This window comes from Lycium ferocissimum, chromosome 10, assembly GCF_029784015.1.
Source record: "Lycium ferocissimum isolate CSIRO_LF1 chromosome 10, AGI_CSIRO_Lferr_CH_V1, whole genome shotgun sequence".
Lineage (NCBI taxonomy): Eukaryota > Viridiplantae > Streptophyta > Magnoliopsida > Solanales > Solanaceae > Lycium > Lycium ferocissimum.
In genome coordinates, this window is record NC_081351.1 from 37,407,492 (window position 1) to 37,423,681 (window position 16,190).

General features: G+C 35.7%; 1 protein-coding gene across 3 annotated transcripts; it reads left to right on the forward strand.

Annotated features, from left to right (window-relative positions):
* The first annotated feature begins 647 nt into the window (after nt 1–647).
* On the forward strand, nt 648–15,068 carry LOC132033739 (nucleolar complex-associated protein 3). Of its 3 annotated transcripts, none has more exons than XM_059423792.1 (14): nt 648–733; nt 1,004–1,173; nt 3,719–3,888; nt 3,975–4,183; nt 5,590–5,798; nt 5,921–6,023; nt 6,908–7,071; nt 9,251–9,389; nt 9,766–9,945; nt 10,021–10,148; nt 12,935–13,258; nt 13,524–13,663; nt 13,764–13,861; nt 14,445–15,068. In XM_059423792.1, the coding sequence occupies exons 2-14, from the start codon at nt 1,016–1,018 to the stop codon at nt 14,910–14,912; spliced, it is 2,490 nt and encodes an 829-aa protein (XP_059279775.1). In that variant the 5' UTR covers nt 648–733; nt 1,004–1,015; the 3' UTR covers nt 14,913–15,068. The 3 variants fall into 3 exon arrangements, with proteins under 3 accessions (XP_059279775.1, XP_059279776.1, XP_059279774.1); XM_059423793.1 differs by lacking the exon at nt 648–733 and adding an exon at nt 750–909 and having other exon boundaries at nt 13,764–13,902; nt 14,445–14,585; XM_059423791.1 differs by lacking the exon at nt 648–733 and adding an exon at nt 751–909.
* Nucleotides 15,069–16,190: the final 1,122 nt, after the last annotated feature.

The window sequence follows — 16,190 nt, forward strand, 5'->3', positions numbered from 1 at the left end:
CATTCTTTCCAATATTAAGAGGTGTAATTTAAAAAATTAGAATAATAATACGGTTATGCTAAATGAATAAAATAAAATACGAGCAATTATATGAAACCACAAGAAGTAAAAAATGGTAATGAGAAGAAAGGAAATGAAAAATACATAATATAAAAAATAAAAATACATTTTAAAAAATAAAAAAAAGTAAAAAGTAAAAATAATTTTTTTTTTAAAATAATAGAAATAAAAAATAAATTAAAAATAAAAGAAATTAAAATAAAAAGAATTAAAATAAATAAAAGAGAAGCAAATTAAAAAGTAATCCTGTTGAATTGGAGAGCGTAATTACACCCAATTCCCACCTAACTGTGTAATTACTTGATCAAACAAATACGTCAAACCGTGTAATTACAGTCAATTACACCCAAATCCAATTATCTAGGCGGCTTTCCAAAGAGACCCTTACTTAAATTGCCAAAAAATTAAAGACCAGCAATCTGAGGAACAAAAATTAAAGACCACCCCAAGAGAAGGAAATCATGCGAACTGCCCATGAACTTGTGTGAAAGCCCACATTCCTTCTTAACTGGGCCGAAAGAAATACTTGACCCAGACCCAAACCCAAACCTGCGTCCAATCCATATTCATCCCTCCAATTAATTCCCCCCGCACTCAGCCGCTTCCCTCTACTCTTTTCCTTTCTGCAAACTCTACTCATTCTCTCTCAAAACAAAAATAATCAAATTAAAGCGTATGTTCATCTTCCTCTCTCTGCATATTATACAAACTCTACAGCCTTTTTTTTGTTTTACTGGCTTGATTTTGTTACTGTGCTATAATTTTCGTTTTAGGAAGAATCAATTTTATGAGAATTTAACTTACTAAATACAAAAGCCCTTTCTTGACGTGCTCACTGCTAATTAACCTGTAATTATCTCTTATTTCATTCTTAGTGAAGCTCCAGTTTATATCCAGTTGTTTTTAGAAGCTCACAGTTTTGTGTATATATACCATTTTGCAGAGATTATTAGTAATGGGAAAGAAAAAGCAAAAGATTGTGCTACCACCAGACCTACCACCTGAAATTCCTGATGAAGCAGTTGAAATATCGGATGATGACGTGGCTTTCGTTAACGAAAATAGAGAATATACTGGCTTCTTGTCCAATTTGGATACCAACTCTATTAATAAGTAAGCTATTATTCACATAAAGGAATTGTTTATATTTCATTTTTCTGTAAAAGTAATTTTTTTTTTTTTTAAAATCTTGCAAGCTATTATGGCTTTGTGTGTTACAAAAGTGTTGGTAAATGATCAATTATTGACATGTTTTTTTGGTTGGTTTTGATTTTATTTTTGTGGATTGATGCATACATAGCCCCAAAAAAAAACATTTTGATTTGTTAACTTGGATGATTTGAATGTGGTGTAAATCTGTTATTTCTGCTTGGATAATGTTCATTTAAAAGTCTACATATCCGAAAACTAGAAACGATACAGCTTTTGCGAAGGGGAATATACTGTTTTAATTTCTCATGGAGGAGACTAATATTTGAAATTGTACTCCCTCTGTCTCAAATTATCTGTCTCAAATTATCTGTCGTGTTTTTCTTTTACACTCCCCTTAAGAAACATTAATTAGGAGGGATTTTGAAGTATTTTACCCTTCATTGGTGTCTAAACAATCATAACATCACCCCATAATTGAGGTCTTTGTGGTCTCCAAGAACAATAACTACAAAGGGTAAAATGGAAAATGAAAAATTAATTTTGTCTCGAACGTCTAAAACGACAAATAATTTGAGACAACTATTTTTCGAAATCACGACAGATAATTTGAGACAGAGGGAGTATCTGGTATTAGTTCTTTTTGGAAAAGTGGCTTTTCCCCTTAGGTTACTTACGATTGGTTGATCAAATGTCGACTTTCATAAAGAAGAAGAAAATTCATGGAAGAACGAATTTTAAAATGCCTAGAGCTTTATGTAGGAGACCTGCACATTGTATAATTGTGTTTCATTTGACACTTTCACATGTTAATGTACTATATGGAGTACAATAGAGCTTTACCTAACAGGCTAGTGTGTTTTCCTTCTATACTGCTGTTATCCTTGCCTTCATGTTTATCCATTACCTAAGTTGCGCGGACCCTTCATTTTTGATGTCGAACCCATCTTGACACGAGACTGGGGCGGGTGCGGGATATGTTTCAGATTTGGTCAACCAACTTCGGATGCTTTGACCGGGGTCCATGGACAAATGTGGGTAAAAATTTGAGATTTTGATTGCTACATCTAGTACCGGACCGATGATTTGGACGACACGCCCAGGTTTTTTTTTTTCAAGCGTGGAAATCTCAAATAAAAGATAAAACAGTTTTAAGACATGGAAATGGAATGGCCATCTTGGAGAATGAAAGATTGAATTCTACCGTACATGTTAGTTTTCATAGAATATCTCTCAAAATTTAGAATATCTTTATAGCTCTATTTTTATAGTTTTGAATTTTCTTAGCTGTATCCCGGCATCTGCATCCATACCTGGATTCGCATCCCTGAATCTTAAAATTTAGATTTTGCTGAATCCGACACTCGGATCCATACCCGTATGGGATACCCGCACCCGAGTCCGAGCAACTTAGTCTCTTTTCAAGATACCCAATAGGTAAAAGGTCAAACTTCTCGCATCGAAGGAAACTATGTTGGTATTCTCTACCAAAATCTTCCCATTAACAAAAATGATTTACTCGATTATCTGCTGTGTTTTTTACATTTACCCACAAAGAGTTGGGAGGCCAATATACTCTTCTCTCATGATCAGAATTGCCAAACTTAAGATTGATATTTCACCTACAATTTTCGAAGTGTAACAAATAATACTGGATATAGTTAGTTTTAGTTATATAAGATCAAATAGGTAGAAAAGGAAGTTTAGCTCAAGGAATTGGCTTCCCATTGCAACTTTGGAATTGCTTTTTTTGGTTGTGGAAGTGGGTTTAATTGGGAAAACAATTCTTTTAAGTATCACTTGTCTGAGCTTTAGCAGGCTTAATAGCTCATTTGCAATCAATCCATTCCAATAGTGCTCACCCATCTGAATGAGTGATTCAAACTGACCAAGATTGACAGTTGGGCATGTTTGGCTGCCAGATTTCTTAAGGCCTAATGTAAGGTTTGGCCCACAGTGAACTTTTTTTTTTCTTTTCAAATATTCAAAAATCTAGTTTTAAGTGTTGGAAAAATTAACTTTAGTTCCAAAAGTTTGGCTCTTTTTTCAGAAGCTCCAGAGCTCAATTAGTTTTTAATGCTGATCTTAGTTTGGTAACTTGTCAATGGCCCCATAGTTCACCATATCTTGTAATTTCTTAAGCTTTTGTAATCTTCCCACTGTATCCTGGATAGTTGAACAGTTCTTTCTTATACCCCTGTAGTTGGGGTCAGTTTCATTTGCCACTCTTGACGTATTCCTCGGCATTTAGCCTTTTTTGGGTTAATCAATAATGTGATGCTGGAACTTTTATTTGTTCAACGGATTGCTGTGTTCCTTAAAATTTTGTGATAGTGATGTGTCCTTTTTTTATTTGTTCAACTTCTATTTTTTGCTATCTCCAACCTTGGAGTATGAATTAGATGGAACATCTATTTCTTTTAGTTTCTCATTTCCTTTTCCCGTTCTTATGCAATATTAACTTTTTAAAGGTGCTCTTTTAACTGGACTTATTTTTGTAATTTGAAAGGCAAGTTACTCGTGTTGCTGATGTGAAAGAAGATGAGCTGGAGTCTCTTTATGAAAAGCGGTTAAAGAAGAAGTCACTTAATAAAGAAATAGAAAAACAGGGGCTAGAGGTTGATCCTGTGGATGCTCTTCCTGTGAAGACATTAGATGGAAAACTTTATTACAGGACAGGTACTTCAACCTCTTGTTCACTCATCATCACCTGGTAGTTTATCTGCTGTAACCGTTAATTGAGTAATAATTTTCATATTATACAGTGCCAAAGGCTACACAAAAATCTGAAAACGAAGATAAGGATGAAGCTAATACTGACAACAAAGATGCTGGTAGTGATGCAAGTGTGGTGAGGCTGACTAAAGCAGAGAAGCGTGCAAAATTGAAGAAAATGAGGAAAGAGGCTAAGAAACAGGCAAAAGAGGTGGCAGAAGTAGAGGATGTTCAGCAAATACCTCAAGCTGAAGTCTTGGTATGTGCATTATATGCAGGATTATATATCCTAAAAGATATGCTGTAGTGCTAGAAATATATATCTTAGAGGAACTTTAAATTGTAGATGACAATGCAAAGAGGGAGAGGCACTAGAACTTTTGAAAAGAGTATATATGATGAAAGTGGGGTATGACACAAGTTAATGCTGGTTCCTGTTGTTGCACTGTCACTGTTAATTGGTGAAATTACTACCTGTTTCATTGTTCCATGTTTTCCTAATTTTGGTAAAGGAGGAAATATGAAATCACTTGGATTGGTGTGATCTTTGTAAGAAGTGTTGTGGCATTTTTATGCTAGGCATTTCCGTGTTATATCATCCCAAAAATCAGAATGACCAACTTGTCTTTGGCTGTCCTGAGAATACTTTCCTCGTATTTCTTCAATACTCTTTCAATATATAGTATCAACGAAGTTCTGTGAGCTCCTTCTTAAATTAGTTCTCCAACAAAATAACCAGTGTTATTAAAAGCCATTGTTAAGCATTGGAGTAATGCAAAATGACGGGTTATTGCCTTATGGAAGAAGCTATGCGTTTTAGACGGTGAGCTAAAAAGTGAACCTACAAGAAGAGGTTGATTCTGTTAAATCTAATTTCAATAGATCAAAAAAGGAAAAAGAGAAGAGGAAAATAGGGCTTCATATACACATCAATGTCCTCTTTGGAGCCTTGAACCTTACTCTATTATTTTAGAATTTTATTTGGCTAATTCAGATACTAATGCTGGACTAGTTTGCCAAAAACCTTCCTCTGATGTTGCTACCTTCTCTTCTACTAGCTTCGTTTCTCTGCTCCTTGTGAATCACATCTTTCTTCTTCTTATTTCTCTCTTCAACTCTCTTAGTTCAATTACTACTACTACTCCTCCTCCTCCTCCTCCTCGTACAACAAGCACCCAAGGGTGTGGCCTAGTGGTTAATGAAGTGGGTTGAGCATCATGAGGTCTCAGGTTCAATTCCCAGCATAGACAAAACACTAGGTGATTTCTTCCCATTTGTTCTAGGCTTGGTGGACAGAGTTACCTGGTAACTGTTGCTGGTTGCTGGTGGGAGGTGGCAGATATCCCGTGGAATTAGTTGAGGTGCGCGCAAGCTGGCCCGGCACCACAGTTATCAAAAACAAGTTCAATTACTACACCAAAAGTATAAAACCAAATTGCTAATAATTCTTTTCAATGGTTGATTAATTGACAAGTGACTTTGCAATTGAATTTATAATTCGGTGGCATTGCTGAAGCATATTTCGGTGATGTTTATTTCGAATTCTAGAATTTATATTGTCATTACTGTACGGTGGTTGCTGCATTTTTTAATAACTATAGTTTAAAAAAGAGGACACTTAAAATTTGGATATTAGTATATTGATTTATACATCCATTGTGTTAGGATGAGGTGAGAAAAGATATGACAGCAGAAGAGGCCAATGAAAAAAAGAAGTTTAGACTAGCTGAGCTGGGAACTGCACTGCTTACAGATCCTGAATTAAACATCAATTCTCTCAAGGAGATGCTGGAGATTTCTAAAGATGGCGATCGTGATATAGTGGTACTTGCCCTTAAGTCTTTGTTGGCTGTTTTCAGAGATATCGTTCCCGGGTGAGAAGTTTGCAAGAGTTCATGGGCTGCTTCTAGTTTGATTGTCCTAGTTTCTTATTCTTATATCAACTTTACTATGTAAGCAATTAACTCTTATTTTGTCTTTTCAATATGGGCTCCAGGTATCGCATCCGGCTGCCAACCGAAAAGGAGCAGGAGATGAAAGTTTCAAAAGCTGTTAAGAAAATGCGGTTCTATGAATCTACCCTCTTATCTGCATATAAGGTTGATTTATGGATCAAAATCTCAATAATAATTGATTGCACATCTGAATTCATATTAAAGCTGTTAGCGCATATTTATGACATGGTTTGCCAATTTGTTTGTGTTCCATTTCTTTGATTGCAAATTATTGTGCCCCCTTTTTGCTGCATTGTGTTAACAGACTTTTGACCTTTTGCCTTGTGGACTGAAAAATATGAACTCAGACCATAGAAATTGTACTTTGTTTCGAATAAATGTATAAAACACAGGAATATATATTGTTCGAGCTGTTCTTGCTTCTAATGTTATGATAGCATCTTGAGGTACTTTGTGCAGATAAAAGTGCTAGGGCTGGACTATTCTTTATCCAAGGCATTATATAAATGATCTTTGCTATGGGATATTAAATACAAGAATTAAAGTAAACCATCACCTGAGAATGAGTAATAAGTTCGACGAGTGTAAGGGCTAGCTAGACCTACCTACTCGGTTAAGCATTTTCACGTACTGAAGTAAATTCTATGAAATGCGTAGAAGTAAAGTATAAGAATCTGTCATTGAAAATGAGGTCAATCAAATGGGTACAATCTAAGTTGTTATGGATGACTGTACCTTTTCTCAAAGGAAATTCTTGATATATCTCGTATCAGCAAGGCAAATAGCTGAGATGAAGAAAATTTGAAATTTGTAGTAACATAGAATGTGACTTCCTATTTTTAAAAGGTCTTAAAAACTTAACTTGCATCCTTAGAAATGTTTTTTTTTTTTTTTGTGACACATCCTTAGAAATGTTATTTATGTTTGTTGGATTGCATATTCTAATATAATTCTTGTCTTGGCACATTTGAAAATATTCTGTCAGATAATTTTGCTCAATACTCCTTTTCCTGTTTGTGTATTGACAGGCGTATATACAGAAGCTGATAGCCATAGAAAAGCAGGCTGTATACAAACGTGTCGCAGTTCGCTGCATCTGTACTTTACTCGAGGCAGTTCCACACTTCAATTTCCGAGAGAGTTTGTTAGCTGCTGTCATAAGAAACATAAGCTCTGAGGATGATATATCGAGGTAAATTATGCTTACTGCTCCTCCTTTGTTTTCTTCCAGGCTCCAGCTTTTCCACTTTTCCTTTACTTGGAGCTTGTTGAAGGATGGAAGTTTCCATCTTCTTATATCTTTTCCCCTCCATGTATCCTATTGGGTTGCCCTATGATCCTGTTTTAGTGACGGGAAATCTGCAGATCTCATGACGAGTCTAATACGAAATTTCTTCATTTCGAGTTGCTTTGGTATAATAGAGAATGCAAGAAGAGCATTATTTTGTTTCTGTTCTGACTGCCGTTGCAGCAAATTAAGTTTTAAAATAATCTACAACTACAAGCACTGATTTCAGAGAAGGACTGGTATTGAAGTGCTTAAGATTGAGGCTGAATAAATGGAAAATCAGGTGCCAATTTGGTTAGTTGGAGGACTGAGAGACCCCAATAATGCACTCTTTTTTGATAGCCGAGGGCTAGTAATGCACGATTCAAAACTCGGTGGGGTTATGGGCCCACCCCTATACCCGTCTCTACTTCAATATGAGCCTTGTCTAGGGCACAGTTCGAACCCGTAACATGCGCCTAACCCACACATCCTGTGTTGCACTCTTACAGTTACCGGTAGACCAGTGTTTCAGGGGCAAAAATTGCAATGCACTTCTTTGTAGACCTAAGCTATATTAAAACTATTTTTTGGAGCATCTGAGGATTTGAAGTGATGGAAGATTTGAAAGGGGGTTTCTCTGAAAAGTTTAAGGATTTAATAGGGCTTTTCATTAGTTAATCAACCCAGCACCTTTGTTTACTTTAGTGCTATACATTCATCCAATATATTATGTCTAATCTGTTTTCCCATTTTAGTTGATGTAAGTTGACTAGGCATGCATATTAGGGAATAGCTGAGACTTACTCTTAATTTTAAATTATGGAGCTGAGCCTTTAGTTCTGTTATATTGAATCCCTGTCCACCTTTTTGCTAATATTAACTTTAAAAGCTTTGACAGTAGAAGAATTTCCATTTTAAGAAGGTAAGCATAGTTCTGGGACAAACTTACAGAGGAAGTAAGACACTTAATTGAGTGATGGAATGTTAGAATTTACAGCTCGTAAACTGAGTGATGGAAAGTTTGAATTGGGCGTTTGTGAACTTTGTAAATTGTAAACCATCTTGTGAGAAAAGTAAGAGCTATGATTGGGATGTAAGCAGTCCAATGCAGGGGCAATTAGTATATACAATTGCAAATTTTGTAAACCATGAAGTGAGAATATTAGTTGTTGGAAAGGAGTGGAAAAATTAGCATGCGAGTATTTATGATATGGGTTGTTTCAGACGAGGATCTAACACTGCATTTGCTAATACGAGTTCTTTTTCTTGGTTTAAAAAAAAAGAACCCTGCATCTTTTTTTTTTTTGACAATGTTAACATAAAGAACCCTGCATCTTATGGGTAGGATTTGTTGAATTCAGCTTTTAATTCAACAAGCTATATAACTTCATTGATGAGGGACTTCGGCTTGTGAACCATCTTGTGAGAAAATTAAGAGCTATAATTGGGATGTAAGCAGTCCAATGCGGGAGCAATTATTATATACATTTGCAAATTTTGTAAACCATGAAGTGAGAATATTAGGTGTTGGAAAGGAGTGGAAAAATTAGCATGCGAGTATTTATGATATGGGATGTTTCAGACGAGGATCTAATACTGCATTTGCGAATACGAGTTCTTTTTCTTGATTAATAAAAAAAAAGAACCCTGCATTTTATGGGTAGGATTTGTTGAATTCAGCTTTTGCTGTATAGCTTCATTGACGAGGAACTTCAGCTCGTATTGCTATTTATATCACCTGTAATGTCGTATGGATCTGCAACGCAATGAATATTCATCTTATGTTGCTTCATGTCTGTCCAAAAGTAGAATGCTAATATGTGGTCTGAAGATCTACTAATTTGCTTCTGTTGCAAAGCTTGAAAATTTATTGTACAGAATTCAGTGCTTCAAAAATTCAAGGGCCACTTTCTCGAGGAAAAGCGAACACCAAAACACTGCACTTTAAAGTTATTGAGATATGTTGTATTGTTTTGTAGATTAGTTCTCTCTCTCTCCATAGATGCATGCTGATTGTGAAACAGGATATTCAAAGAATACACTTCTTTTTCAAGTAGCAGTTATGTTCTCTCAAGTTTGTCAATCTACTGCTTGTTGACAGGAAACTTTGCTGTGCTACTGTTAAGTCACTTTTCACCAATGAGGGGAAGCACGGTGGTGAGGTAACTGTGGAGGCTGTTCAAATGATCGCAGACCTTGTTAAAGCTCATGATTGTCAACTACATCCGGATTCCATTGAGGTCTGCAATTTTAATGCTGATACTTTGGTTCTAGGATTTTTTCTTAGATTGTTTATGATGACATTGAACTTGGAAATGATGTGAATTTGAAGCATATATCCTGGTATGGGCAAAAAAGGCGAATTTTAATGTGAAATGTCATGACCGTGTCAAATAATTGACGAAGAAAATGGTGATATTTCATAATGTTGCTAGTCGACATATGATATGAATATTCTGGACAACATTCATTAAAAGTACAGGGTCTACCTGGGAATTCTTGCTTATTTTTGGTTGGCTTGCTTAATTTTTGTTGGCATCGTAACCCAATAGAAATAGTTTTCGATTTAGCATTGGGAGAATATATTATCCTCCTAACATGATTTTGTCATGCTAGGTGTTTATGTCTCTGACATTTGATGAGGATCTTGGAAAGCGTGAATCTCAAGATGCTCATAAATTTAAAAGTAAAAATGCTAAAAGAAAGGACCTTAAGGAGCAAAAAAAGGAACAGAAAGAATCTGCCAACGAGAGAAAGAGAACACGTAAAGAGATGATGTCAAAGACACGAGAAGAGGTATTCGTTTGCCAACATGATCTGTGACTGGACTTGTTAATTATAAATTCATTTTTACATCACATGTTTTTACAGGTCACTACAGAATTGAAGGCTGCTTCATTAGCTACAGATGTTACTGAAAGGAGAAGGATGCAGACTGATGTATTATCAGCTATTTTTGAGACATACTTTCGTGTCCTAAAGCATGCATTAAAGCCTAGGTATGTTTTTCTTGCTGATGATTTAATGAAGCATGTCAATCGATGAAATCACTTATCATGAACACACTAGATTTGACCTTGAACCACATCATATAACTAGTTCCTTAGTGAGGATAAAAAATACCTCCATTCCATTTTTTTGTGCTACCTGACATTTAATATTATTGTGATGAAGTTTTATTGCTTTAATGAGAAATCCTGTCATAGAAATGTACAGGAAAGTAGAGAATCTCACACAAGAACATGATCCTTTACAGAGAGCTTTTAGCTTTTTAGAAAAAGGAAAAAGAAAACAAGTAAAATCCTAGGAGAAAGAAACACATAATTGTCAAGCCAGTCAGTCTTGTCCTTTCCCTATGCAAAACTATAACTAGCCATCACTACAAAGAAGAGGTATACGAATCAAATGTGCAGTTGAGATCAATTTATGAAACCAGAAGAGGATATCTGAGGAAGGCGAATAAGAGGAAGAATGAAGACCACCTTCCATTGCCTTTCTTATTTTAATTGATTTACTCATAAAGAAAACAAAGAAGACAAAGTTTTTTGGATAATTCAGTCTCCAACTCTTTGGATTTAATGCCAATCCATCTGAAATTGGGAAGGATTCTGTTTTAGAATTTTCTTTTTGTTATATAAATGCATCTCCCAATTCTTTTTTCTTTCGATCAGGAGCAGGTTGTGAGCTCCAATCCCTTTATTGTGCTTTCATGGATGCTTTGGTCTTGTCATGATGTCAAATTACACTTGTGTTGTCTTAATGCTTTTGATATTAATGTATTTTCCAACATGTTGGATTTTACTTTGTGTTGTCAGATATGCATTTTCTATTCTTTCTCTGTGCATGTTCTTCATGCAGTTGTGATATTTCCTTTAGTTGCCTGCATATTGTATCTTGAGTTTAACTGTCAAACAAGAGGCTATTTTGATGTATATCCATAATAGGGAAAAAGGGGAAAGCTATGGAAATTGGTCGCAGGTAGTTCAAGTTGACAGCTTTAGGATTTAAGAATAGCATCCATGCTGTTGATTGTGTGTTATATTTCATCTTTTCTTGAGCCGTGGGTCTTATCAGAAACAGCCTCTCTACCTTTACAAGGCCGGGTAAGGTCTGCGTACACTCTACCCTCCCCAGACTCCACCTGGTGGGAGTACACTGGGTTTGTTGTTGTTGTTGGTGGTGCTGTTGATTATGTTAAGATGCCATGTATTGCATTTTGGTTTCTCTAGGCAGCGTTTGCCAGTTTTGCAAAATTAAATTGTTTTAATAACTGAAGTTATGAATTAGCGTAATCACCTCACAAGGTTGATAGTAAATACTGGGAAATTATGTAGATGACTATTCTAAAGCTCAAGAAGGTTTGAGTTATGAAATTTTGGCTTGGAGATTAGATGAATGCTTCAGTATTCTTAATGCTAAGAATTACCCATTTAATTGTTTTAAGCCATTGTATGAAATTGTTATAAGTTATAGTAAAATTTTTTCTGGTAACCCTCCAATGACCAATCTGAAATATAAGTAACACTGTCATTCTTAAAAAATAAAATAAAAATATTAGCAACTATGTTGGGAAATGTTAAATGAGATCATTTGTCTGCAATAAGATTGAAGGATTGCAGTTATTAAAAAATAAAAAAAAATTGAAGGATTGCAAGTACGATAATTGGCATAAGACATTAGTTTTTAATAGTAAACTCATAAGAGACCATCAGCCACGCTACTTGCAAAAGCATTTGTAAGTTTAGTATTGCTTTTCACTAATTATGTTGTGTGGAAGTGAAAAATACGCAGTTTAGATTTTGTAATTGAAGTGTGTTTCATTTGATGCCCCATCAATGGCTAATTCAATGCAAGTTTACCATAAATCTATTAGGTTTACTACAAAATTTATGAGTTTCCTGCACAACTTAGGTAGATTTTGCTTGCAAACTATACAACAACATACCCAGTGTAATCCCACAAGTGGGGTCTGGGTAGGGTAGAGTGTACGCAGACCTTACCCCTGTGTGAATTAGAATTATCTTCTGCATGTAAAATTTTGCCAGCTTAGCCTCAAATTTTGACGTTTTAATTACTACCATTTTCTAAATTATTTTTCCACAACTAATATGTAATTAATAGAATGGAATCATAATTTCCGGTTTCCTTCCAAATAATACAAACATGGTGATTTCTAGTTAAGGAGGTATTAACATCGAGTTGTATTTCGAGTTTACGGGACCTGCATATTCTTGGCTGTCACTATTGAAATGAAACATTTAAAGATGGTAACTGCATAAATAAGTTAGAAGAAAGAGTCTGAGACTGCGTGAGGCCTATCTTTTGCAAAGCATTGTGTATTTTACATTTACAATTATTGATTTATTTCCAGACCAATTGACTATAGGACTTTTAATCTTATTGAAAATGGTCCAGTTCCTTAATTACTGGATATGCTTCCGAATCATTCTAATTTCGGGATTACAATAACTACGTAGTTGTATTATCACGATCAACATTTTACGTTTCCAATAAAAGAATCACAATCATACATTACCCCCTCCTTCCCAATACATGTGGCATACTTTCCTGTTTAGTCTGTCCCACAAAGAATGTCACACTTTCTCATTTAGAAATAATTTAACTTTAAACTTTCCATTTTACCCTTAATGAGATGATTTATAGCCACACAAATGGCTATGGCTTGTTTTAGATCACAAGTTAAATTTTTTTTTGCCTTTCTTAAACTTTGTGTCTACTCAGTGATGCTTTCTCGAGAAGTAACTTCACTGTGATTGTTTCTCAGATCAGAAGCAGGTTCCTCACCTCAGTCAGCTGGAAGTCATCCACTTCTTACTCCTTGTCTTAATGGAATTGGAAAATTTTGCCAGCTTATTGACTTAGATTTCATGTCTGATCTCATGAATTATCTGAGAAAGCTTGCTAGAAGTGGCAATAACTCTGATGGCTCTTCCAAGGATGTTTCAGCATGTCTGACGGTATCTGAGAGGCTCCAGTGTTGCATTATCGCTTTCAGAGTGATGAGAAACAATTTGGACGCACTGAATGTTGATCTTCAGGATTTCTTTGTCCAACTTTACAATCTGATAATTGAGTACAGGCCAGGAAGGTAGTTCTGTGTCCTTATCAAATTACTATATTTCAAAAATTTGGCATTGGTAGTCTTAACTTTTCCCCATCTTTTTTTTTTGCGCTTTGGCCTTTTGGAAAGGAGGAAAGATTGTCTGGGGGGGAAGGGGGGGAGGGGGTCTCAATCAAGGAAAATCTGTAGATTTTCTCCTCTCTGAGTACCAGAGTTGGAGATTTATTCTATTAATCTGAGGTTACATCATCTAAGGCTAGAGTAACACGGTTAGCCATTTCTTTGTAAGCAGGGATAAAGGTGAGATCTTAGCTGAAGCTTTCAAGATAATGCTTTGTGATGATCGACAACATGACATGCAAAGAGCTGCAGCTTTTATAAAACGCCTAGCTACATTCTCTTTATTCTCTGGGTCTGCAGAGTCCTTGGCTGGTAACGGCATATTTTGCTAATCATTACTAGACTGTAATATGTTCTTAACCAAGCTTTTATATGTTATGATTTATGGTTCTCGTTTGTCAAACTATTGCAGCCTTGGTGACATTAAAGCATCTCCTTCAGAAGAACGTGAAATGCCGGAACTTATTAGAAAATGATGCTGGAGGTGGCTCTGTCTCTGGTGCCATTGCGGTATGAACCAGTCTTCTGATTAATTATATGGCACTCATGGTGTTGAATTGTTACTTACATAAGTTGGGTTTTACGTTTCTTTTCATTGAATATGGATCATCTGTGCCACATGATATTTCCTGAAGAAAACAAGAAAATTCCACCTTTTTGGCCCTTCTGTTTACGGACATCTCTAATTTGTTTCCCCAGCTTCGTTTATATACTTTCTTTTGGGTGGGGGATCAGGGGGAGGAGGAACCGAAGGCATGGTAAACATAGGGCTTGGATGTCGACATTATGGTGGTATAGAAACTTTTTATAGCTTTATAACTAGTACTTTCAGGAGTGGGCATTCCTAATGCGAAGTACTTCTCGTTGTGTTTTCTGAAGTTGTATTGTATTAAACTTTCCATCAGGGAAGTTGTGGATATGTTCAATGACATCTGTTTTCTGTGTGCCACTCATGGTACTAACTATAGGCTTTGTAATTTGTACTGAAATGACCCTCTTCTCATGAAAAAGAAATGTCTCCAATTGTGCCATTCATATTCAGCAGATAGTTGAACCTCTAGAATGTGCTGATGCCAATTCTTTTCTGTTGCAGAAATATCAGCCTTATGCAACTGACCCGAATCTTAGTGGTGCACTTGCTTCAGTGCTTTGGGAGCTGAACCTCTTGTCAAACCATTACCACCCAGCTGTTTCTACAATGGCATCGAACATTTCTATGTTGGGCACTGGTGATAACCAGGTTCACCTGTCCAACAAAACTCCTCAACAAGCTTTTAAGGAGTTGTCACTTGAGCAGGAATCGTTCCTCGTAAAAGTTGAAAGCTCAAGTACCAAGAGGAAAAAAGGGAACGCCTCGTCAAAGCATCCTAGTATGGGCACTGACCTTGATTTCACTGTTCAAGTTGATGAAAATGATGTTAAAAAGAAACTCTCTGAGCATTACTCGCTGCTGCATGACATAGCTGAAAATGAAAGACTAAGAGGGGAATTGGTTGGGACAACATTGTCTCTGAATCTATATGAACAATATAAAAGGCAGAAGAAAAGAAGAACAAAGTAGTCCTATGTTGTCTACAGTTTTGTAGGTAGATCTACTTAAAAGGTTTAAGCATTCTACTGTATTTTTGGATGGGAAAGTGCAACTCGCGATTGTTTTGTACAAACTGGGCATAATGCCTATTTTGCTTTCTAATTATGAAATGGATCTGATTATTTATATCCAATGTGCTGAGGTGTGTACCTGGGACACTTGGTTGTAGCAGGTCTCCTTTATTCCTTTATATACTTAGGAGGAAAATCTATTATTTTACAAAAATTAATGAGAATTTTTTTTTTCTACAACAATGTCTAGAAAGCAAAGAAATTAATGCAAAAGCTAATTAGAGTTTCAAAATTCTTACTTTACCAATATCGAAATCTGGTTTAAAATAAAAAGGAACAAAGACCCCCTGAATATTTAAAAGGGAAAAGGGTTAAATATACCTCTCTACTTTAGTTTATTGATTAATTTTGCCCTCCGTTAGCCAAAGAAGCCAAATATACCCCTCCGTTAGCCAAGGTATAAACATATATCCCTAAAATGGATGGAAATTCTAAATCAGCCAAAATTACCCATTTAACTTAAATTACTCATGTCCAACCCGACCCAAAAAATAAATCTCCCCCACCCTAATATACCCTTCTACGCTTCTATTCTTCAGTCAAAACACAAATCATCTGCCTAGTTCGAGATTGAGTCGTAGTTGATTGGTTGATTTGATATATTCAGTCTGTTTAAAAAGAAGTGTTTGGGGGGAAGGTAGGGATGACTTTGAATGATTGGAATGTGTATCTGATTTCTTAATGATTAATCCGTCTGTTTGTAAAAACACCATGCCTGGTTTTTGACATAGTGGACAAAGAAGGTTTCAGTACCTAGGTATTGTGAGCCTACTTAATTTATGGTCATTTCTTAAGAAAGGTCATAATTGAAGCAGTGAAAATGTGCTTCACTGTGGATCTTGTAATGTTACTGCTTTTCTCGGATGATGAAATATCCTCTGGATTTACTCTTTAGTGTTGTTAGTCTTTAGCAAAATATGCAAGTTAAACACCATCTGGTGCTGCACCAATGTGTAACAGTTTTCGCATGCTCACGTAGTTTATATGCATAGCATACATGCTGTAAGATCTAACAAAATGTGTCATTTCTTGATAAAGCTTAGACTATATAGAAGCTATATTAGAGGCAGATTATTAGCTATATCTAACAAAATATGTGGAACTCCGCCTAACACGTTTTTGTTTCCAGCTGATTTGAGGCAGATTATTAGACAAGAGATGGAGAATACATTAACAA

Excerpts from the sequence above, each read along its gene's own strand:
- LOC132033739 (XM_059423792.1), top strand. The coding sequence starts at position 1,016 with ATGGGAAAGAAAAAGCAAAAGATTGTGCTACCACCAGACCTACCACCT. Across the intron at positions 3,889-3,974 it reads AAAACTTTATTACAGGACAG|TGCCAAAGGCTACACAAAAA; the intron begins GTACTTCAACCT and ends CATATTATACAG. Across the intron at positions 13,664-13,763 it reads GTCTGCAGAGTCCTTGGCTG|CCTTGGTGACATTAAAGCAT; the intron begins GTAACGGCATAT and ends AAACTATTGCAG.